The following is a 26,533-nucleotide window of genomic DNA, read 5'->3' as shown; positions in this document are numbered from 1 at the left end:
AGAAATAAAGAAAAACCATGCAGTAAGTGAGAAGTGTCTTGGTTCATTGTAAGTAACCACAGCCATGGGTGACCTCAAAATTTTCTTAATTTCCAGATTTTTTTTCTTTTTTTCTGCGAATTTGTTAAGGTTCGTCTTGTAATACTTACTCAGAGTGGGTCCTGGTACCACTTACATCCCGTCACATGGATTCGTTGTGTTTATCTTAGTAATATTACAACTAGTTTATAGGATGTTGTCGACACATAACCAGCAAGCGCTTTCACCTGCCAGGTACAGCCTTAAGAAGAAAAGTAAAGGCTTTCTATCGTTTTGTGTATAACCCTTATGGCACTTTAAGTATACTTCTCAAAATTACTTTGACTTCACCATTCTTCTTCATTCCAGTATAGAGTATGACCAGCAGTGTTCTGACACATTATAGTAAGACCAGCAATGTTCTGACACATTATGATACGAATTGTAATGTTCTGAGTATATGAAGAACATAATTATATAACCTGCAATGTTCTCGTATATGTGACACTGTGATATAACCTGCAATGTTCTGGGTATATAATGGACATAATTTTATGACCTTCAATGTTGTGGTGTATGATGGACGTTATACTATAACCTGTAATGTTGTGAGTATATGATATACCACTATGATATGACCTGTATTATTCTAGTATATGTGACAATGTGATATAACCTGTAATGTTCCTGTATATGATGTAATATTATACCATGACATGTCATGTTCTGGGTATATGATGTAACATAATACTCTCACTTGTAATGTTCTGGTATATGATGTAACATAATACTATAACCTGTAATGTTCTGGGTATATGATGTGACATAACACTATAACCTGTAATGTTCTGGGTATATGATGTAACATAATATAACCTGTAATGTTCTGGTGTATGATGTAACATAATAATATAACCTGTAATGTTCTGGGTATATGATGCGACAGATAAGGTATCAGAACCTGTATTATGCAGTTCAGTTCACACACACTCAGGACTGAAGGTATATTAAAACCATACTTGTGACAAAAATCCCATGTTTATTCAAAATATATTTGGAACTATTCAAAGCTCTATAGAGTGATATTTTTTTCATTTTTTTTTAATATTTTTTTTTTTCATTAACGCGCGGGACAGGTTCAGTATGGCGTCCGTGGTCCATGGAAATGGGAAGGAGTTCCAGCCTAATGGTACAAGACAAACCTAGGAGAAATACAATGCTAAGACACATAGAAATCATTTCTCTTAGTAAACAAATATACACATACACACATTTATATATATATATATATATATATATATATATATATATATATATATATATGTATATATATATATTACATTTCATTTTCAGTTAATGAGATGGTGAAAGACCAATTCTTTCTAGAAAATAAGTACAATTTGTACCATAAATTCAGCACAAGGTATAATGAACAAACAGATTCAGTAATAAAAATCTTCAAAAGTCTTATGAGAGATCATTCATTAATTCATCTTTTTGGTTTAACATCTTAACCACTCGTCTTCCCAGATCCATTTGGGCCACAAACATTGACTTTTGTGTTCGGTGAAAACACTTGGAAGCGAGAGATGCCGTGTGGACCCTGGTAATCAAATTAATTATGCTTTTGACGCCTATTACAAATCACATTTATATCCAACTTTATCTTTTACATACTCATATATAGATATAGAGATATATTGCTATATCCACCAATCTATGATGACTTAGGGGATATGATATTTTTTGTTTGTCTATTTCTATTTCTTTGTCTTTATCGTGTCTTTATAATAATTCGGTGACTCAATGCACCGGAAAAAAGGGGGGGGAGTTTGTTTACACCCTGGGAGCAAGGAGGTGCGAAGGACGCCCCCTCTCCTCGCTCCCAGCCCTGATCCACACAGCAGCCGCGCATGTTGAGCAAGAACGTGGACCTGAATCAGCAGTTTTAAGGCACAGGGCTGATGTGGCATGACTGTGGTGTTTTGTAGCGGCACGCACACTGCGCCCATCGTTGTCCATATTGTGTACACTGGAGTTTGACGTACATTTGACAAGTGAGAAAATGATTGGCTCTTCGTTTCCTTTTCTCCCAAGCTCACATGTCTCCAATGACCTTCGACATGTGTAGTTTTGAACTACTACTTAATATTTGGGTTATTTATTTTTTTGTTTTGTTTTAAAGTTCCTAGACGGTTATAATCTAATTGTAAAAATATATTTACCACCCAAAAACTGCTGTTCACGTCTTCACTACGGCTGCGTTCGACAATCTTATGAATGACAAACTCGTCCATAACATATTTTTTGTTATTATTTGTTTTTTTGTTTGTTTGTTTCCTCTTTCTCTCTCTCTCTCTCTTCGTCAATTGTCGAACGCGGCCTATGTGTCACAGTTTGAGAAACAAGGATTTGAAAGTGTACTTAACTGCTGGTAAACATGATCGGGTGTAAAATATCACCACACAAATAATTTAATTTACAAACGGTAATGATAATAATAAACACGACAATGGTAGTACAACATGAACATCATACCAATAAAAGCTCCGGTGAAGGTTTTGGGGGCAGCATCATCATCATCAACCCATCAGACAAGCCATCTCGTGTGAACTAGGTCATTGTCAACCCCTCAAACATATGGTCGAAGAAAACATTCAGTCGAATGTCTGATTCATAAACACATCCACAACCTCTGTGGAGCTGGACAGATAATAATAATAATAATAATAATAATGATAATGATAATGATAATAATAATAATCATGATAATAGTGATATAGAAAGGTTGAAACATACTGAGTATCTAATTAACTCGAAAACTTTTTCCTTAATCCTTTTCTTCTAAGGTGATGGTGGGATAGGGTGAGGGAGGGGGACTAGTTAGTGAAAGGATGTAAACAAATATACAGTGAGCAATACCTCAGTGAAGGATAGATCGTTAACCCAACGCATGACCAATTGCATGACACCCTCAGGATGCATATGACCCTGCCAGCCCATGTAACTACCTTTCCTATAACCACAGTGGTACACCAACGACCTTGCCGAAATAAACAACTTTGGAAATAACGGGCGTTATTCTCATTGAGAATCATTGATATTTAAACCACTTGTGCCTGTGTTCTTTACATGTTTTGATAGACGACGATATTGTACGTGTATGAAACGTGAACCAGAATGGTTCTGTTAAAGGTGATTAGCGACGATTAATACATAAGTCTGATGATTGTTATCAGAGGTGAGAGCTGCTCTCTGGAGCCCTCGTTCATGTGTGAGGTGCTGTACATATGGATGAACGGGCAGGTGACGAGGTAGGTGTGTGTGTGTGTGTGTGTGTGTGTGTGTGTGTGTGTGTGTGTGTGTGTGTATGTGTGTGTTGTGTTTGTGTGTGTGTGTATGTGTCTGTGTGTTTTGCCTTGACCTTCCCTCCTTCTCACTGGCCAGCCGGCCGTGTGAGCCTGCCCACTGACTGCCCTAGATGTTCCTCATGAGGATTTCTAGAGATGGCTGATTGATTACTTTAGAATTACCTTCCGTCGCCTCAGCCAAAAAAAAAGTAATTAGTATCGGATTCTCTTTGTATATAACAAAATAACTAGTTTTAAAAGAACAGGAAAATACCGTAACAGATTTCACAATAACTCAAGGAGTATAATGAACTTAAAGACTAATAAAATCCTAAATTTTACAATCAAATTTATTTAAAGCGGATTGTGTATAGAATTTTGCTTTCCTTGAAGACACCAGTGAAATGACAAGCGTCATACTCTGTACAGTTACGAGTGTGAGAAAGTTAAGGAAATCAACTTCTTCAAAGATACTTAGGACCTTAGCATGGAATTTACTCTTGACGTAACACATGATCAACATTGTTCGTCTTTTCTCGCAGATTAAACAGAGCGACTGGTCCTGTTGATAGTCTGTTCAGTGTAACAGAGGAGTTCTACAACAGAGTAACAGAGCAGTGTTATCATCCCCTGTAACTAGAGAGAGTTGTGTTATTCCCGGTAACTGAAGACAGGAGTGTTATCCCCTGTAACTGAAGACAGGAGTGTTATCCCCTGTAACTGAAGACAGGAGTGTTATCCCCTGTAACTGAAGACAGCAGTGTTATCCCCTGTAACTGAAGACAGCAGTGTTATCCCCTGTAACTGAAGACAGCAGTGTTATCCCCTGTAACTGAAGACAGCAGTGTTATCCCCTGTAACTGAAGACAGCAGTGTTATCCCCTGTAACTGAAGACAGGAGTGTTATCCCCTGTAACTGAAGACAGCAGTGTTATCCCCTGTAACTGAAGACAGCAGTGTTATCCCCTGTAACTGAAGACAGCAGTGTTATCCCCTGTAACTGAAGACAGCAGTGTTATCCCCTGTAACTGAAGACAGGAGTGTTATCCCCTGTAACTGAAGACAGGAGTGTTATCCCCTGTAACTGAAGACAGCAGTGTTATCCCCTGTAACTGAAGACAGCAGTGTTATCCCCTGTAACTGAAGACAGCAGTGTTATCCCCTGTAACTGAAGACAGCAGTGTTATCCCCTGTAACTGAAGACGGCAGTGTTATCCCCTGTAACTGAAGACGGCAGTGTTATCCCCTGAATCCGAAGACGAGCACTGTTATCCCCTGTAACTGAAGACAGCAATGTTATCCCCTGTAACTGAACGAAGCAGTGTTATCCCCTATAACTGAACACAGTATTGTCAGACCATCGCCATATCACACCACTGTAGCAAGAGACACTGTAAAATGGTCAGTATACAGGCAGGGCTCACACAATGGCGTTACATGAGAAAAATGAAATTTACTCTTCAAGTGTCAACATAGTTTTATCTTTCCTTCTTCCTGAAGGTGTTAGCGGACAGAGCCAATCAAGATCGCGGTCTGCAAGGCGTTTCAAGATGACCAACTGGCCGACTGATACTGAGAGACTGAAAGGGTTTTAAAGACATGTGACTCAAACGTATTATCAACTTCAGCAGCTTCAGAATATAAGGGACATGGCACCTGGCTAAAATGGAGGGCGCAAGCAGTAGCGAACTGGTGTAATTTGAATGACAACTTTACAGGTGTGACGTGTGATTGACTTCATCTCTGACGTTACGTTACGTTATGGCCTTCTTTTTGTTGTTGTCCCGATCGCTACCTCATTTATGAGGGAGGTTGAGTTAGTTTCTGTGAGGGAGGAGGGAGGTTAATGCCATGTGATTGTGGGGTTGAAGGGGTGGTTGGATGGCAGCTTTTGGTGCGACGCAGAGTTTGCAAGAGAGAGAGAAAGAGAGAGGGAGGGAGGAAGGGAGGGCTTTGGTGCATTGTGGAAGGGAGAGGGAGGGAAGTGAGGGGTTGAATGATACAGGTGCTGTAACGTTCGACCATCTGGTCTGTATTGTGTAAGACGAAATCGAGCTGGCTATACTGACAGATGAGAGAAGAAAATTATAAATAATTATTCATATAATGACATCATTAGATTTTTTTTTTCTTTTTTTTTTTGGTGTAATTTCAGGAAAGTCAATATCTCAGACCTTATTCCAGAGAAGAATAGAAGGTGAGACGCAAGTCAGTGATGAACACACACTTTGACATGTTGCGAATAAGAACATAGTCAGGAGATATCTGAAGGTCGGATCCTGGCCCAATATGGGACCTGGTTGTGGGATCGAGTGACCCCCAGTTCTCTTTATAAGGGTTCTAGAGCCATTCATCTGAGGCTCTTATGATCATTTTCTTTTTTTTTTTGGTGAATTGGTAAGTGTGTCTTGTTGAAATACACCGACTTCAGAAACGTTAAGAGAGGCAAGTGCATCGCTTCATTCCGATTTAAGTTATTTAGCCACACACAACTGACCTCCTATACTGAAATCCTTCATCCTTCAGGGTTCTCTTTTTATTTTCATGTATTTAGATAATTGCCTATTTACAGTTACACCAAAAATTATCTTCACGTCACATTCTAAATGGTTTGGAAATTAGCGTAGAACCCAGACGATTTCTTTTTTTTTTGAAGGTATAAATTTAGGAGGGTGTGTGTGTGGGTGTGTGTGTGTGTGTGTGTGTGTGTGTGTCGAGAACATTGATGCCACGGTCAGAACTTATAGAATAAACATTATTGACACAGAACATGTTGGTGTTATGAACTACTAAAGTAATTTCAAAATACCATTTGAAGCTGGGATTGTTTTGAATCTTATAAAAACATGATCTGTAGTATATTAGATTAATAACCAATAAGTGAATTTCAACTTGTATCTCCACGTGCGTGTTAAAGAAATCATAAAAAGTTAAGAAACAGTCGGCAATTACGTTTCCTAATTACATTTGATTATTTAAAAGAAGCATTTGTCTCTGTATCTCTATCCATATATATGAAAAGTTACCTTCTCTTGGTACCTTACCCAAAAATAAACATTGAAATTTTTCTTATTTATATTCGTATTCATAAACAACTGCATGACAGAAACTATACTCAACCAACGCATTTAAAGATTCAAATTCGAAATGGAACTAATATTTTGAAGCTCCTCGTTCATATCTTTTTGTGTATTGGTATCAACCACGTGTTTTATCTTCCTTATCCTCCTGAGTGAGGCTACAGCAGTTATCATTTAAGGAGCTGTAAACACTCGCAAGATAATGAAATGAAAGATAAAAAGGTGTGTACCTTTTTTTTTTTTTTAAATGCCAAGTTCTCTTTCGTATGACCTTCTCACGTGGAGAAAGGGAATGTTCTCCATCTGTCAACGTTAACATCTCTCTCTTTCTCTCTATGGACACATGTCTCTCTATGTATATATGTCTCTAAATCTATAGTGGTCTCTTGGAAGAGTTCCTAAGGAATGGAGCAGGTGTTTCGTGTGAGGTGGCCTAAAACACATGTCTCAGGACACATGTCTGAGGACATATGTCTAAGGGACACATGTCTCAGGACACATGTCTGAGGACATATGTCTAAGGGACACATGTCTCAGAACATATGACTAAGGGGACACATATCTGAAGTCAGATATTTAGGAGGTACATGTCTGAGGGCATTTTTCTTGGGGACACATATCTAAGGACATATGTTTAAGGGGACATACGACTGATGACATATGTCTAGAGGAGACACAGGTCTCAGGACATATGTCTGAGGACATATGTCTAAGGGACATTTATCCCAGGAAGCTAACTCGTCCCTGTGTGAAGGAAGTCCCACATCTTCCGATAGAATGTTCAGAAGAACCATTGTCTTGAGCGACACACATCTGATAACACGTCACAGGCACAAGGTAGATAAACGTATCAATACATCACTCATTTAAGTTACGTCCTACCATTTATCCCTCCGTCTTCACGTTACGACAATTAATCATTAATCTCGTTCCGTCCCGTTGATCACCGACTGGATCCAAATCAAATGTATTACAGGATAGCCTGTATCCTGTTACACTGTAATGCTCTCGCTCGCCCAAAGTTACATTAACATAACACACGTGACAGTTTCTTAACGACAGGAGAGGGCACGCGTGACGTAACAGAGCGTCACAGGGTGAGGGTGACGGAAGGGGGTAAAATTAAGGCCACGGATCTTGGAGCCTTGTGTCATGATGAGGAAAACGACAATATGGCAGACACAGCTGACCCATAGCGGGAGAAGACTCCTCAAAGAAATAATGGAAAACCAATAGAAAATGGGAGGAACTGACAACTACAGGGGAAAAATATGGGGGGGGGGGAGAAATATTCTCAATGAAATAGACGAATATAGGCCTCTAGTGGTGTTGTATAGGCCTCTAGTGGTGTTGTATAGGCCTCTAGTGGTGTTGTGTGGCCTGAACCCGAAGAGGAGGCAAGGGCATGTACGGTATATTCAAATACATCCAGGTCCTGCAGGTCTGTCCATCGAGGGAGAGTGAGTAAAAGGGGGGAGGGGAGTCTTCCCATTGGTCATCTATAAGGGAAAGGAAAACGGGAAGGGAGAGCAACTCTGGTCCTCTCCATCATCTCACTTGAGAACAGTTTGTGGGGTGTTTCCTGTTCACACAGTGGAAAAAAAATTGATAACTTTTCTTAGATTTTTATTTCTAGATTTTGGATTTTTCTTGTTCCCAAAGTGGTAAGAAATTTTAACTGATCATTTTTCTTACATCTTTATTCTTGAATTTTGGATTTTTCTTGTTCCCAAAGCGGTTAGAAATTTAAACTGATCATTTTTCTTACATCTTTATTCTTGAATTTTGGATTTTTCCTGTTCCCACAGTGATCAAAAATTTTAAGTGATGATTTTTCTCAGATTTTTATTCTTAAATTTTGGATTTTTCCTGTTCCCACAGTGATCAAAAATTTTAAGTGATGATTTTTCTCAGATTTTTATTCTTAAATTTTGGATTTTTCTGTTCCCACAGTGGTAAAAAATTTAGTTTTAAGTTTTGGATTTTTACAATTCAATTTTTGAATATTTTCATGCCGTTCTATAAGTCCGGGAAGCCGAAATGTGTCAAAACTTTTTTTACAACGAATAATTTGATGATGGAGAGACATGGGAGAGGAGCCATGGGAGCTTACCCACGCTTATCATGTGGTACAAGTCAGTCCCGAGCTACGATTAACTAAAAGAAAATGGGAAGAGAGACAAGGAGGAAAAATTATAATAACTTTGATTTGAATAAAGCTTATGACAATGTTTATGACTAAGATCCTTCACCTGACTCTTACACTCAGTCTCTTACCAGAAACCCTAAATTTATATATATATATATATACATATATATATATATATATATATATATATATATATATATATATATATATATATATATATATATATATATATATATATATATAAAGAACATAATCAATGTAACCAAAGAGAACTGAGTAATTTCAGTATGTTCATTAAGAAAATGGTTGACCAGTTGCTACCACCTATCACATAATTAGGGCAATTCTCGCCAGGTCCAGCTTAACCGACACACAGCAGGTCATTAATTACTCTTAATTACATTAATTACAATTTAGATTTTATGAATTATTATTTTTTGGGGGCGTTCATATAGATATCTGTTCATCCAATTCGAAAATGTATTTAGCAATTAGGGACTAAAAACTCATGGTTTCTCTTCGTCGCCTCGAACCTGACGGTAATATTAAGAAGACAGTGTTAATCAACAACCTCAGCTCCTTTAGGTCGTGTGTCACATACCTTAAACATAGCCAATACCGACCTAGGAGCACCGTTAACACCTACTTCTCTGGTTGACAAGAATACGTGTCTTTTTCTTAGGAGTGTTTACGTGTTAAACTAAATAATAATAATAATAATAATAATAATAATAATAATAATAATAATAATAATAATGATATTTACAGTCAACATAAATAGACTAAAGATTAACATATACTTAGAAAATGAAATACCTATATAAAATATACATTGTAGAGAGAAAAAAAAATGTTCACAATGAACGAGGCATTTAAAAAAAGGGGGGAAAAAGGCTCTCATGGCATGATATAAAAGCCCAGAAAACAGTACATATATAGGCAGTGGTTTGTGAGAATAAAGGTATCATTATTTTTTTTTTTTTTGAGACATTCCCCTACTCACAAAACTACAAACGGAAACCTTAATATGAACCAACTAGCTAATAAGAGGTCATATGGCGCTGTGTGAGTCTGGCTGGTGCATGCGTGTGTGTGTGTATGTACACTACACACACACCAGCCAACCAGCCATCCAGCTCCTGACCTACGACTGACCAGTGAATTTGGCACATGCGAAAGTGTCAATAATTGGAACAACTTAAAATGATAAAATCAAGACACATTTTTTTTCTCTTTAAGTAACATATAAACAATGCTCAGGCGATTTTTGCGATGAATTGGTCTTAATTTCAGTGGGACAAGAGCACTGGGACTTGCCTAGCGATTTGTACAATGGAAGGGGGAGGGAGAAGATGAATTTGTATATATATATATATCACTGGGTTTATAGCACTGAGGGTTTATATGTGTGTGTGTGTGTGTGTGTGTGTGTGTGTGTGTGTGGGTGTGTGTGTGTGTGTGTGTGTGTGTATGTCAGGTAGGGTTGTCGTGGAACTATTGATGTGGTCTGACGGTGGACATCTCGCGCGCTCGCCCAACGGTTCCCTTTCTGTCGTCTTTTACTGATACCCAGAGGCGTTATCCTTCCTCGTATAGAGGAATAAAGGCAGAAAAAAGAAGTATATGTACATATATATATATATATATATATATATATATATATATATATATATATATATATATATATACGTGAGCCAAGGTCGCCACGGGAATCCAACACAGGTTGAGCTAGGCGACCCCGCGCCGCCCCCCTGAGACGGACGGGTTATGGACAGGTTCACAAGACAGACCCGACCTACTCCCACCGCCCCGTCAATGCACGGACGCGTGTGTACCTTCATTCCACTACACGGTAAGAATAGCGACTCACGGTAGCCCCTAAGGCAATTAAAGAGGAGGAAAAGGAGTCGTCAGGGGTCAAGAAGCTCCCGTTACACTTGTGTGGGGGTCAAGAGGCTCCCGTCACACTTGTGTGTGGGGGTCAAGACGCTTCCGTCACACTTGTGTGTGGGGGTCAAGAGGCTCCCGTCACACTTGTGTGTGGGGGTCACGAGGCTCCCGTCACACTTGTGTGTGTGGGGGTCAAGAGGCTCCCGTCACACTTGTGTGTGTGGGGGTCAAGATGCTCCCGTCACACTTGTGTGTGTGGGGGTCAAAACGCTCCCGTCACACTTGTGGAGTGTTTCCCATCACACTTTTCATATGGTGGATACTTGTTCACACACACAAACCCTCCCTCTTCATCTTGTGTGTGCTTTTGTCGTCATTACAAACTTAATTGCCAAGGTGGAAGAGATGGTGAAATGAGTGGCGATCTCTCTGATTCATTCCCCACTGTAAACATAGCTAAGTCAATTGTACAAATCATCCTGATGAAAATAATAATAATCATGATCATGAAAATAAAATGAAAACTCAAATAAGCTCTCCAAAAATTTTCATGGGAAACTAAAAAGAAAATGAAAAGATATAGGTGAGCATTTTCTTCAGAGAAACATAAAAGACGATTGAAAATTACAATGAAAATCGTGTTGAATTGTGTGTGTGTGTGTGTGTGTGTGTCGTGGGGGGGAAAAGGTGAGTTTAGGGGTTGAGTGAAGTCCATTTAAAAAGACTACAGGGGTCCCATTATAGGATGCAAGGTTGAGCCAGCAATACAGTCATGCTGGTGAGGGCATTTGACCTGCATTACGTGAGGTGGCCTGTGTAACTACAGCGTCCAGGCCTTGCGTGCATCAGCGCGGTCAGTAGTGTTCTAAGAAATGTGGCTCAGACAATTTCAAAAAAAGAAAGACATCAAAATATATATATATATATATATATATATATATATATATATATATATATATATATATATATATATATATGTGTATGTATGTATATATATGGTGGAATATTTTTTTTCCATTTCAGTGGCGGAGCGCTACTCACCACGGGACACGCGGTGTGGTTTTTTTTGGGACACTAACAGTACAGGCGAAAACTTAAATAAGAGAAAAAACAGAAACGTTTATGAATATCAACATTAGGCAGACATGACCACCGCTTCATAATACAATAAAGGACTTGAAAACCCGAGTGAGCAGCCGGCCGCTCCACGCACCGCTCACAGCGGCCGACCTCACCACCCCCACACCGTCGATTCCTCTTCCTCCTCCTCCTCCTCCTCCTTCTGAAATCAACACCACTACACACGTAGTTTGGACCCAGGTGGTCATCCCTGCGTCGTGGGTAGTTCTGGCAGGCCATCAACTACCGGATAGGCGGAGGGACGTGAGTCAGCCGGCACGACTGTAGACGACGACCCTTCCCAGGAGGAGGAAGGGGCGTTGGAAGACTACATGACCGGCCAAACTCGCGATCCCTCAGCGCTACCCTTACGGCGAAGCAAGAGATCCAGACACCGGACCAGTGTTGACGGTGAGGATGATTTCTACAAGACGGGGTGGTTTGTGGGGCTCACTTTACATAGCCTGAGCTCCTAGTGAGCCCCCCCCCTCCACGACCCGATGATCTTAGACGCCGTACGGTGCGGGAGGAGGCGAGGCCGTCGCTACCTAGCCGCGGGAGGCAGACCTCTGGCTCACAGGGAGCATAAACCGCCTGGCCCTGCCCGGGCGCCCTCACACCTTCGGGGTCGCTCTTCTTAGAATAACATATATATTTGAGTAAATTAGCAGGTACCATTGATAGACCAGTGGCGCCCTTCCTGCTAGTGGGTGGGCATGGCCCCCGCAAGCGGTCACGGCGCCCCTAAGAGGCGCCAGGGCACCCGGACACCGCAGGTGGCACACACCTTCACACCGAGAGACTTGGGGAGGGGGGTTTTATGTGGGGGGAGGGTGGTTGTTGTTGGAGCAGCAGCACCGTAGTCTTCCTCTGCAACCTGCCACGGGGCCGCTCCGGTAGGGATAGCAGAGCCCCACCCCCCCTCCCCCACAGTGGGCGCAACCTCCGGCAGACCCGCCGCCCGAGACGCCGCATGCGGTACACACACGACACAACACGTGACCACTGACACTGAAACACCCACGTGCTGACAGCAACACGCGTGCCCGGCCCCGACCTACGCCACGCCCCTGGGGACCGACATGTGGGGCCCTCTCCTGACCTCCTGGGGAGGTTAGGGCTAGGGCGCAGGGCGGAGCCGGGCAGCAGCACTAGGCAGCCGGAGAGACAGACAGACAGGGGACAGACCAAGCCCGGGTCGCACCAGGCGACGGGCTGGCCATAGCCAGAGTGGGCACGGCGGGCCGCCTCCGCCACACAAACAACGCCAGAACACCTCGCGGGACTCTGGCCTCCAACGGCCTCCCTGCCAAGGAGGGACGACCCTCAGCCAAAGACAAACCTCAGCGAGGCAGAAAAATATGATCCAGACAAGTCATGTAGATCCCTTCAATCCTCTTCTTGCTTCCGTGGCCGCTGCATCTGTGGCGGCAGCCGGCCCAGTATTCCGGACCCGCCAAGACCGCCCATACCCGAGACGGGAGCCCCGCTCCCGAGGGAGGGCGCAGCAAGGGCCTGTTTCTGAGCTCCGCCGCCGCTAGCCGTGTGTGGACCCGGGGAGAGCGGCAGCGGCGAGCCATGCGGGGTGCGTGACTGTGGACCCACCAGGCCACCGCTGGGGAGGTCTAACAAGGGGCTGGGAGCTGGGTGTTCCTCGGACAGCGACCTGACCGGCAGACTAGGCCGGGCCACCTCCCCGCCTTCCTCCATAGACGATGACTCATGCAGTTCGTAGCGAGTGTGCGTCCGCATATGGCGCGTGATCATATCTCGGCGACACGCCGCGTACGGGCACTGCGGACACTTGTAAGGCTTCTCCCCGGTGTGGGTCCGCTGGTGGGTGGAGAGGTGGTCAGAGCGGGAGAAGACCTGGCCGCAGACGCGACATGTGTAGGGCTTGTGGCCCGTGTGGAGACGCATGTGGCGCGTCAGCATGTCTGACCGTGCGAAGGATCGCTTGCACATGTCGCACATGTACGTCTTGCTGCTGGTGTCGATCTGTTTATTTTTATGACGTGAGGCCATATGCTTGGCCAAGCGGTCGTGCAGGGAGAACATCTGGCCACACACGGGGCAGACGAAGGCCACGTCTGCCCCGGCCGGCATCTCCTCCACGACGGGAGAGACCTCCAGGTGGTATCGTAGTGCTACGCTATCCTTAGTACTATAGGAGGCCACATCGCCTTTCACTATGGGGACGGGCAGTTGGGACTGTGACAACGTGCGGTGATCGGGCGCCCCCGGGGAGCGCGGTGGTGGGGTGGTGTCCTTGGGTGCCACAAGCAGAGGGGAGTGCGGAGAGGGTAAGGACACTGTGCCGGGTAAAACGAGGCTGTCGGTGCTGGAGGTGCTTCCCGTCTTGACGCTTCCTGTCGTCTTCACAGACAAGTCAAGAGGAGAGTCTTGCGGGGACGAGTTGTCGGACTCCAGCGAGCCACCTTTGCGAGGCAGGTAAAGGGGCTGGGGTATCGGCCGGCCGTGGCGCAGCACCGACTGGCGAGTTGTCGACTGCTCGCCCGACGGCCCTGCGGTGCTGCGGCTACTGCTGGTGCTACTACTACTGCTGGCTACGGCTGCCTCGTTGAAGCGGCCCTTCTGATCGAACCACAGCTGGAGATCAGAATCTGAATGTGAACGGCGACGGTACAGGTCGGGGAGGTAGACAGTGGGAGGGAAGTAGTGTTCTACGTTGTGGCCTGGCGATGGCGATATAGGCGTGTGGGGTGATGTGGGCGTGAGTGGGGAGATTGGTGAGTGTGGGAGGCCCGAGGGTCCCAGGCGGTGTGGGTCCCGAGCCGCTAGAGTGCAGTGCTGGCAGGAGCATGGAGGGTAGTGGCCCATGTGCTCCCCGGCGTCACTCCGGACTACACTAAGCTTGGGAAGGACGCCACGGATCACACCTGCCGATGGTGTTTCACAAGAGGACTGTGACTTGCTGTCCAGATCGATGTCCTCCTCGTCTATACTCGGGTCCTTGATCCTCAGGGGACTAAAGGACAGCTTGGGAGAATCGGAGTTTACCCTGGCAAGAGCCGGGGAGTCCCTGGCGTGGGGAGAGTGTGAGGGTGGCCCTGGGGAGAAGACCTCCTCATCCTCCTCACTGATGGCCCGACAGTGGTACCTCTCACGATCCACTGAGTCGAACCTGAAGACATCACTCTGGACAGCTCGAGGAGACCTGGCCGGGCCGGCGCTGCCACAGCTGCTGCTGGTACTGCTGCTGCTACTGCTGCCGCCTCCTCCTCCTCCTCCTCCTCCTCCTCCTCCTCCTCCTCCTTCCCCCGATCTATGCACCTGTATCACGCCGGGGGACCGCTGCTGCTGCTGTTGGGTGTCTGGCAGCGGGCTGGTGCCACCCACCTCCCCCGGGCCCTCCTTAGGGGACGGGGGAGTGTCCACCTTCATGGCCTCCTGACCAGACTCATCATGAACTGTAACTCGTGGACTGAGTCCGGGACTTACACCTGGACTGTGTCCGGGCACTGGACTGTGTCCAGGCACTGGGCTGTGACCGGGAACTGGGCTGTGGCCGGGCACTGGGCTGTGGCCGGGCACTGGGCTGTGGCCAGCTACTGGGCTGTGGCCAGCGACTGGGCTGTGGCCGGGAACAGGACTGAGGCCAGGGCTGAGTCCTGGGCTGGGCCCGGATTCGTCCCCTTGTTCCTGGCCTGGCCCCTGTGGTGCATCTTCAGGCTGTCGACTAAACATGAGTTCCTTGTCTACTTGTGCCTGCTGGGGCACGGGGTCCGGGGGCTTGTCCTGGGGCGGGTTATCCCTGGGGCAGGGCTCCTGTGTGGGCTTGTCGTCTGGGGAGCGTCGTTCAGCCTGCGAGGTCAGCTCGAGCACAACTTGGCTGAGCCGCTTCCTCTTGCGCAGGGCAGACGACTGATCGTGGTGATGAGCAGGACTGGCAGTAACAGTGCCATGCTCGCCGCTGATCATCGTGGGCGTGGGAGAGGGTGGACGAGGACGCGCCCTCGGGCGGGTGCCGTGGGTGGGACCCGGCTGCCCCCGCCTCGTCTCATCGTCGCGGACGTACAGCAGCCGGCCAGGGAGTCTCCTGAAACCACAAGAAGGTTAGGTTAGTCACGAGGACCCAGGCAGCAAAGGAGGCTACAATGTTAGGGTGCATCTATGACACGAGAACAGAAAAGCAAAGAATAGTATATATATAAGGCACATCTACAAGACTTCAGCGGTAAAGCAAAGAACAGTATGTATAATAATGATAATTGCGCGTCAAGAACAGAAGAAATATAGCCTAATTTGTACTCATTCCCTCTCTGTCATGTATAATGCGCCGCAACCAGCGCCAAGACTCACAGACTAATGCGTGGTATATATTCATCATTGCCAACACGTCTCCCCCCTTCCCTAAGTTTATCCAATGTCAATCCACTTTATTCTATCCCATGCACGCCTCTCACACTCCTTAATGTTCAGACCCCGATACTACTAAGCCTCCTTCACTCCATCATTCTATATCCTCCTGATAATTACGACGGTCAATTAAATGCAGTAGTTTCCCGTAAAGCTACATTCCCACTGAAGAAATTGCTCATTCACTCAGTCACCTGATATATGCTATATATGCTAATATATGCTACAGAGGCGAATCTTAAGATTACAATTAATGCAAAAATGGCTATTATGTCAGAGTTTTTCCCCCCCGGAAATCCGTATGTAACAGGAACACTGTTTATTGGTGATGATTATACAAATGATAATCATAAATATAAGAAAAAATAATATTGATATTAATGATAATGATAATGTATACGTGTGTATGTGGGTGGGCTGGGCCGTTCCTCGTCTGTTTCCTTGCGCTACCTGGCTGACGCGGGAGACGGCGATTAAATGTAATGAAAAATGAAAAAAATGATGATAAGATGATAATGATAGTAATGATAAAGATAATAATGATAACAGCATTATCATTATTATCATTATTTTCTTAAACTAATTATAATGATCGTTAATCCAGAACATATCTCTCTAATCCCATCTGTATATAGACAAGTAAAAGCATTAAGAGCACTTGCACTGGCGAGTAACCCAGGAGCCATGATTACGGTCACATCAAATTGGGGAACGATCGTTACTGGTCGAGGTCTGTTCCCATCGCAGAAATGTTCACAAATGTAGATCACATCTAGAGACCCACAGGACATGTGCTTCACAGGAGAACACTCAGAACAGAATTAATCTTCCTTTTCCAAAAAGATTCTTTCATGTTATCATATAAAGAAGGTCCTCTAGTTATGGCATTAACTGATTTATGAATAAGTGAAATAACGGTGTTTCATGGAACACTGACTTGCTTCACCCACAGTACAACACAGATGTTGGGAAAGAAATAAGCACGGATGGAAATATTGTGTTGGGGGGGGGTTCCAAATCCGTATTAGATTCCGTTGGGCAAGTATGAAGTTCTGTTGGCCAAGCATTAGCTTTGTTGGCCGAGTGTTGGGTTCTGTTGGCCAAGGATTAAGTTCCGTTGGCCTTTAGTGTGATTTCTTCAAGGCAATAAGCCAAGATGACACTTCAGGTTAAGCCTTTTAATACTAAAGGATATATCTTATGAAAGATCCGTTGGTAGAGTTATGGGTCTTGTAGCATTCAGTCTTTTAGATGCTGAGAAACAAATAAATGCTTCAAGTTTCATGAGTATCCCAGACAAAGAGACGTACATACACTTATAGATAACGACACTCTCTAGACAAATACGAGTCACACTCCTGTTTACCCTTTGGACATCACCGGAAACACCGTTTCAGCACATCCCAAGGCACCACGATGCCTCTGACATAAAGAGGACACAGAGCACTTACTATTCAAACGTCCTGCACACTCTGCACACTGACGCACACATAACATAACATCACAACACTTCGATGCCACTGACATAAAGAGAACACAGAGCACTTCCTATTCAAACGTCCTGCACACTCTGCACACTGACGCACACACAACATCACAACACTTTGATGCCTCTGACATAAAGAGGACACGGAGCACTTCCTATTCAAACGTCCTGCACACTCTGCACACTGACGCACACATAACATCACAACACTTTGTGACTCTGTCTTATTTCCAACACTCCAGTCGGAATTAAGACGGAGATTTTGTGGTGATGTTTGGATTTGAAAAGCTTTATAAATTGTTGGTACCTGATGAGGTGGTTGGTCTCCGTGAAACATGTATGGAAGACTACATGTTAAATAATATTATATGAACTCCTATTGAATTGCGATTTCACCTTCATATATATATATATATATATATATATATATATATATATATATATATATATATATATATATATATATATATATATATATATATATAGAAGGCGACTAAAAGGGAAGGGAGCGGGGTGATGGAAATCCTCCCCTCTCATTTTTTTTTTTCCAAAAGAAGGAACAGAGAAGGGGGCCAGGTGAGGATATTCCCTCAAAGGCCCAGTCCTCTGTTCTTAACGCTACCTTGCTAACGCGGGAAATGGCGAATAGTTTGAAAGAAAAGAAAGAATATATATATATTTTTCTTTTTTTTTTTTTTTATACTTTGTCGCTGTCTCCCGCGTTTGCGAGGTAGCGCAAGGAAACAGACGAAAGAAATGGCCCAACCCCCCCCCCCCATACACATGTACATACACACATCCACACACGCAAATATACATACCTACACAGCTTTCCATGGTTTACCCCAGACGCTTCACATGCCTTGATTCAATCCACTGACAGCACGTCAACCCCTGTATACCACATCGCTCCAATTCACTCTATTCCTTGCCCTCCTTTCACCCTCCTGCATGTTCAGGCCCCGATCACACAAAATCTTTTTCACTCCATCTTTCCACCTCCAATTTGGTCTCCCTCTTCTCCTCGTTCCCTCCACCTCCGACACATATATCCTCTTGGTCAATCTTTCCTCACTCATTCTCTCCATGTGCCCAAACCATTTCAAAACACCCTCTTCTGCTCTCTCAACCACGCTCTTTTTATTTCCACACATCTCTCTTACCCTTACGTTACTTACTCGATCAAACCACCTCACACCACACATTGTCCTCAAACATCTCATTTCCAGCACATCCATCCTCCTGCGCACAACTCTATCCATAGCCCACGCCTCGCAACCATACAGCATTGTTGGAACCACTACTCCTTCAAACATACCCATTTTTGCTTTCCGAGATAATGTTCTCGACTTCCACACATTTTTCAAGGCTCCCAAAATTTTCGCCCCCTCCCCCACCCTATATATATATATATATATATATATATATATATATATATATATATATATATATATATATATATATATATATATATGCTTTAACATTACTTCTCAATTCCTGCTTTGTTTGTAGCGTCCAGGAAATTATCCACTTGCCTTTGCAGAGAAAGTATCGACCAAAATCAATTTTCGTTATTTGTAATGATGAAGCAGAAACGAGAGCTTGGGTTGACAGCTGCCCACCCAAACATGGCCACGCCAACCCACGCCCCCTACCACACCAACCAACACTGACTCACACATGACTACACCAGCCATCTTACACACACACACACCTGACCACGCCAACCCTCCCACACACACACACCTGACCACGCCAACCCACGCCCCCTACCACACCTACCAACACTGACTCAAACATGACCACACCAACCAACCTACACACACACACACACCTGACCACACCAACCCTCCCATACACACACACACACACCTCACCACACCAACCTACATCTGACCATACCAAACCTCCCACACACACACACACACACACACACACACACACACACACACACACACACACACACACACACACACACACACACACACACACACACACACACATGACCACACCAACCCTCCCACGGACACATCTGACCAAACCAACACGTACATGACCATGCCAAACCTCCCACACACACACACACACACACACACACACACACACACATACACACATGACCACACCAACCCTCCCACACACATACATGACCACACCAACACTCCCACACACATACATGACCACACCAACCCTCCCACGGACACATCTGACCAAACCAACGCGTACATGACCATGCCAAACCTCCCACACACACACACACCTGACCACACCAACCCTCCCACGCACACACCTGACCTCGCCAACCCACATCTCACAAATACCTGACCATACTAGCCCTCCTACACACCAACCCACACCTGATCACATCGACTTACAGCTGACCATACCAGCCCACAAACACCTACATACACCTACCCATATACACCTGGCTACACCAATCTACACACACTTAGCCACACCAACCTGCACTTGAGCACACTAACCCAAACACCTGACTAAAACTCATCCACACACGACCATACCAACCTACACACCCGACCACACCAACCCATGCACAAGACCACACCAGCCCATACACCCGACCACACCAACCCATACACCCGACCACACCAACCCAAGCACACGACCACACCATCCCAAGCACACGACCACACCAACCCACACACACGACCACACCAACCCACACACACGACCACGCCAACCTACACACACGACCACACCAACCCAAGCACACGACCACACCAACCCAAGCACATGACCACACCAACCCACACACACGACCACACCAACCCAAACACCCGACCACACGAACCCACACACCCAAACACACACCCGACCACACCAACCCATACACCCGACCACACCAACCCAAGCACACGACCACACCATCCCAAGCACACGACCACACCAACCCACACACACGACCACACCAACCCACACACACGACCACACCAACCTACACACACGACCACACCAACCCAAGCACACGACCACACCAACCCAAGCACATGACCACACCAACCCACACACACGACCACACCAACCCAAGCACACGACCACACCATCCCAAGCACACGACCACACCAACCCACACACACGACCACACCAACCCACACACACGACCACACCAACCTACACACACGACCACACCAACCCAAGCACACGACCACACCAACCCATACACACGACCACACCAACCCACACACCCAAACACACACCCGACCACACCAACCCATACACACGACCACACCAACCCACACACACGATCACACCAACCCACACACCCAAACGCACCAACCCATACACACGACCACACCAACCCACACACACGACCACACCAACCCACATACCCAACCACACCAACCCATACACACGACTACACCAACCCATACACACGACCTCACTAACCCACACAACCGACCACACCAACCTACACACCCGACCACACCAACCCAAGCACACTACCACACCAAAACACACACACGATCACACCAACCTACACACACGACCACACCAACCCATACACACGACCACACCAACCCACACACCCGACCACACCAACCTACACACCCGACCACATCAACCCAAGCACACTACCACACCAACCAAAACATACAACCACACCAACCCACACACCTGACCAAACCACGCACACCCACCTCAATACCTAACCACACCAACCCCCCCCTACCACCACCTAACCTCACCAATCCACAAACTTAACCACTCCCCCCCCCCACCAACACCCCACACCCAACCCCTCTCCTCTGACCTCACTGGAGCCACCCTCCCTGACCGACTACTCATGCATTCCTTACATCTAGTGTCACCCGCCTCCCTCTGGCTCACAAACAGGACACTGAGTGAGCTGCCAACCCTCAGTGATTCGTAATCACCATCCACAACCCTGGTTGTTTTCTTGCGAGTCACGTCATAACAGGAACCAGGCGGAGCAGGTCAGGGTGATTCCCCCACTCTTTCTCAGGGGAGGGGGTGTGGGCGGTTCCCTTAACCCTCTCCGGGGGTTGTGGGTGGCGGTGTTTTTTGTGAATCAGGTGATAACAAGGATCAGGTGGAGGAGGTCAGGGAGATTCCCTCAGGTCCTCTGGGGGCTGGGGAGCTCCCTCCAACCCTCTCCGTGGGCTGTGGGCGGCTCCCCCAGCCTTCTTCGGGGGTTGTGGGTGGTGGCGTGTTCTTGTGAATCAGGTAATAACAAGAATCAGGTGGAGATGGTCAAGGAGATTCCCCCAACCTCTCTGGGAGGGTTGTGAGTGGGTGCCTTAACCTTCTCTGGGGGTTATGGATGGCTCCCCAACCCTCTCCGGGGAGTGGTGGAGGCGCGGGGCTGTGACTGAGGCTCAGAAGGCCAACGGAACCGAACACAGTTGACTGGTCTGTCCTCAGAACGCCTTCTGGCCATTACACCTCACCTTGACGTCTGTAATTTCGTCTTCTTTTTATCTAACTTTTTTCTATGAACGATGTGTACATGCTTATGGTGTTTGTGTGTGTGTGTGTGTGTGTGTGTGTGTGTGTGTGTGTGTGTGTGTGTGTGTGTGTGTGTGTGTGTATGTGTGTGTGTGTGTGTGTGTGTGTGTGTGGTTATGTGTCAGAACGTATGATGACTTCTAACTACTACGTGTCCTGTCTGCCTATGTTTGTATCTTTCTATGGGCGTATTTGTATATGTGTATGTATATATGTGTTTGATTGTCTATGTGTGTCTGATGGTCTCCATGTGCACACCTACGTGTTTGTCCGTCTGTATCTACGTACAGGTGTGCATACTTCGTAGTTTGTGTGCCCCAGTTCTGGTTGTCTTGGGTGGATAGTAAAGTGAGAAAAGAGAAAGAAGAAATGAATCAGCGGACCTGATATAGGAAGAGGAATGGACAAGAAGGAAGACAATGCCATAGCTGCGTCAGCCGTGGAAAGGAGGTGGTATGATAACGGTCAATCCTCGAGTAGTTGCCATCAAAGAAACCACGGGAAACAGCAGCCATGCGCGTTACAAGGGCTCAACCCTTGGTGACGGGGACACGCACAAACAGCTCACGAGAGCAGTGGGGGAAATGGTACCTGTGAAACAGGGAGAGGGAAGCAACGTCACGATGGACAGATAAGGATGAGACTATAAGACGTAACGGCCGATATGGATAATCATTACGGCACCCATACACCACCCTTGCTAACACACTCACTCGCCTTCCTCCCAGAACACTCGCCTCTCTTCCTCATTCCTATCGTATCAAAGTACATACATACTCACAATTACAGGATAACTTCCTCACATTCTCTAACGTATTCTCACTATTCCTCATTCGGAAGAGCTGCTATCACATCCATAGTTCTCACCATCACAAAATCCCTGGGATTATCCCAGACGACATACATAGCGCGTCCAAAGCTTTTTGGAATGCACGTTTTGTGACGCTGATCATGTGGGGTTTTCAGGACAAGAGTGGAAAATGTGGTTATGTCCAACACCTTTAAGTTACCACAGAGTTGAACTGTGGTGTTAAGATGTTGAACGGAGAGGGGGGAAAACGAGTGACATTTAGGTAGGGACGCTGAGAGCAATTGTGTTCGAGCATCATCGAATCTGACCACCAAGTCACTGCTTGCCATATTCCAATGATTCTGTACAGGATCGAACTGGGAGACAGGAACCACGTCGTACATGACGGAAAACGAGCACTGGTGTGAGGACCAGAGGAATGGCGACTGTGTAGTGTGGAGTGATCAGTGTTGCAGTTTTTTTCTACATGTTAACTGAGGTGGCAAGGGCAACTTGTCAATGCCATCTCATCAGCGCTATCTATCTATCTATCTATGTATTTATCTATCTATCTATCTACCCTAGACCATGCCAGGGACTCATTTTATCAATCAAATCCCTAGAGAATGATAAACATTTAGGTTGTCTGTTGACTGACTGCCGCAACTAGGATTCGAACCTGTGCATGTTCGACCCCGGGCGGCCCATAAGTGCGTCATGGTCAATCACTTTAGAATTCAGTATGGTCAGAAGAAAGTACTTATTCACATCACTTAAATTCCCTCACTTACTTGGAGGCAAGCCAAGGCCTTGTTTCCTCGTCTGGCAAAGAACCTCACTCACTTCCTACAATATATTACTTGCGTTCCGCTGAACCTTCTCTAGGAGCACTATGCCCTTCTTTTTACTCGAGAAATATATATATATATATATATATATATATATATATATATATATATATATATATATATATATATATATATATATATATATATATATTCGAAAGGATCACAATTTTGCGCGTGATCAAGATATTCCTATGAGTCCTCGGGGAAAATGAAACACGAAAAGTGTTTCATTTTCCCCGTGGACTCATAGGAATATATATATATATATATATATATATATATATATATATATATATATATATATATATATATATATATATATATATATATATATATACCATCATTATGAGTTCTACCCACACACACCCACAGGCAGGATTACTTCACCAGGATCCTTGTGTGTATGTGTTTGCGTGCGTGTGTTTGTGTGTGTGTGTGTGTGTGTGTGTGTGTATGTGTGTGTGTGTGTGTGTGTGTGTGTGTGTGTGTGTGTCCCTCGCCATGCCGGAGATCCTTGAGGTGAGGCTGGAACATCCGGTCGAGCAGGACGGGGAAGTGCACCTCGCGTGCGCCCCAGACCCACAGAAAACCCGACCCGTCCCACCCATCCTGACGCAGGGGGTGTGGTGCACAGGGTGACGACGGACGCACTCACCCACCCACCCACACACCCTGGCTGGGTGGTTAGGTGGGCGGCTGACGGCAAGGAGGGTGTCCCTCACTATTAGGAAACGGAGATATTACTATTATCGTATTATAAGCATCTCATCCATGATGCTACGGCAGCTCCCCCCGGCCTCCTATCGCCTTTCCAAGTTTGCCATTTCCCACGTAAACGAAGAAGCGTCACGAAGGAAGGGATGACTGAACGTTAGAAGGGGAAAGATATTCTTTCGGAAAGCAATACAGGAGGGGAAGATTTCCAGTGACTGACGCTCACTCCCCTTTCAGTCGCCTTCTACGACACGCAGGGAATACGTGGGAGGCATTCTTTCCCTCCTGTCCCCAGGGATATATATATATATATATATATATATATCTTTCAAAACACCCACTTCTGCTCTCTCAACCACACTCTTTTTATTACCACACATCTCTCTTACCCTTTTATTACTTACTCGATCAAACCACCTCACATCACATATCGTCCTCAAACATCTCATTTCCAACACATCCACCCTCCTGCGCACAATTCTATCTATAGCCCACATGGAGAGAATGAGTGAGGAAAGATGGACAAAGAGGATATATGTGTCAGAGGTGGAGGGAACGAGAAGTGGGAGACCAAATTGGAGGTGGAAAGATGGAGTGAAAAAGGCTTTGAGTGATCAGGGCTTGAACATGCAGGAGGGTGAAAGGCGTGCAAGGAATAGAGTGAATTGGAACGATGTGGTATACCGGGGTCGACGTGCTGTCAATGGATTGAACGTGAAGCGTCTGGGGTGGAAAGGGAGCTGTGGTTTCGGTGCATTATACATGACAGCTAGAGACTGAGTGTGAACGAATGTGGCCTTTGTTGTCTTTTCCTAGCGCTACCTCGCACACATGAGGGGGGAGGGGGTTTTCATTACATGTGTGGCGAGGTGGCGACGGGAATGAACAAGGGCAGACAGTATGAACTATGTACATGTGTATATATGTATATGTCTCTGTGTGTATATATATGTATACGTTGAGATGTATAGATATGTATATGTACTGTGTGTGGACGTGTATGTATATACATGTGTATGTATATGAGTGGATGGGCCGTTCTTTGTCCGTTTCCTGGTGCTACCTCGCTGACACGGGAAGCAGTGATTAAGTATGATATATATATATATATATATATATATATATATATATATATATATATATATATATATATATATATATATATATATATGTATATATATATATATGGAGGAGGGTTAAGGGTTACTGACCACATATCATCTGCGTGTCGTGGGCGACGACTTAATGGGCCACTGGTACGGCCCTGGACGACAAGGGTAGCGCCACCCGGGCCAGATAAGGGCCTGGCCAGCAGGGAAGCCCCCCACACCACACGCCAGGCTGATGACAACCTGCAGTGTCGGGTTTCCCTCACGTCATCTCTCTCTCTCTCTCTCTCTCTCTCTCTCTCTCTCTCTCTCTCTCTCTCTCTCTCTCTCTCTCTCTCTCCCTCTCTATTTGTTGACCCAGGGGAGTGATGTGATCGAGTACGTGTGTTGACCCAGGGGAGCGATGTGATCGCGCGCTTGTGTTGACCCAGGGGAGAGATGTGATCGAGCGCGTGTGTTGACCCAGGAGAGGGTTGTGATCGCGCGCTTGTGTTGACCCAGGGGAGGGATGTGATCGAGTGCGTGTGTTGACCCAGGGGAGGGATGTGATCGAGTGCGTGTGTTGACTCAGGGGAGGGATGTGATCGAGTGCGTGTGATGGCATCACATTTTTGGAAAGTCAGGAGTGTTGTGGAAGAGTGTGCCTCGCTGGCTGGGTGACTGGTTGAGTGGGGAACTGGCTGGGTGACTGGTTGAGTGGGTAACTGGCTGGGTGACTAGTTGAGTGGGGAACTGGCTGGGTGACTGGTTGAGTGGGGAACTGGCTGGGTGACTGGTTGAGTGGGGAACTGGCTGGGTGACTGGTTGAGTGGATAACTTGCTGGCTGGTTGGCTGTCTGGCTGGCCAAGTGCTTGCTGTTTCTCCTCGTGTCCTTCACTGTACATGTTACACTCGTGTATCCCTACAAGCGAACTAACAAGCAGTATGTGTTACCTTAACAAGCACGCGTCCATTACAATCGTGTTTGCTAGTTTCAGTGAAAGAGCACACTTGGGTTTTCCATAAAAGACAGGAAAAAAAGGAATTTATATAACTTCCTTTTTTTCTCCACGTTACGTTTTCCATTAGAGAAAAGCAATGAATTCATATTCCATTTTCTCCGTTGGTATAC

General features: G+C 45.6%; 1 protein-coding gene across 3 annotated transcripts in view; it reads right to left on the bottom strand.

Moving 5' to 3' along the window:
• Positions 1 to 1,037: 1,037 nt before the first annotated feature.
• klu (zinc finger protein klumpfuss) overlaps positions 1,038 to 26,533 on the bottom strand; it is a 362,831-nt gene continuing 337,335 nt past the window's right edge. For all 3 annotated transcript variants that reach the window (XM_071685329.1, XM_071685330.1, XM_071685328.1), the window contains one exon: positions 1,038 to 15,666. In XM_071685329.1, the coding sequence (XP_071541430.1) occupies positions 12,996 to 15,548 (2,553 nt within the window). In that variant the 5' untranslated portion in view covers positions 15,549 to 15,666 and the 3' untranslated portion in view covers positions 1,038 to 12,995. The remainder of the gene's footprint in view (positions 15,667 to 26,533) is intronic.

The sequence above is a fragment of the Panulirus ornatus genome, chromosome 40, assembly GCF_036320965.1.
Source record: "Panulirus ornatus isolate Po-2019 chromosome 40, ASM3632096v1, whole genome shotgun sequence".
NCBI lineage: Eukaryota > Metazoa > Arthropoda > Malacostraca > Decapoda > Palinuridae > Panulirus > Panulirus ornatus.
This window is presented reverse-complemented; position numbering and strand designations above follow the sequence as displayed.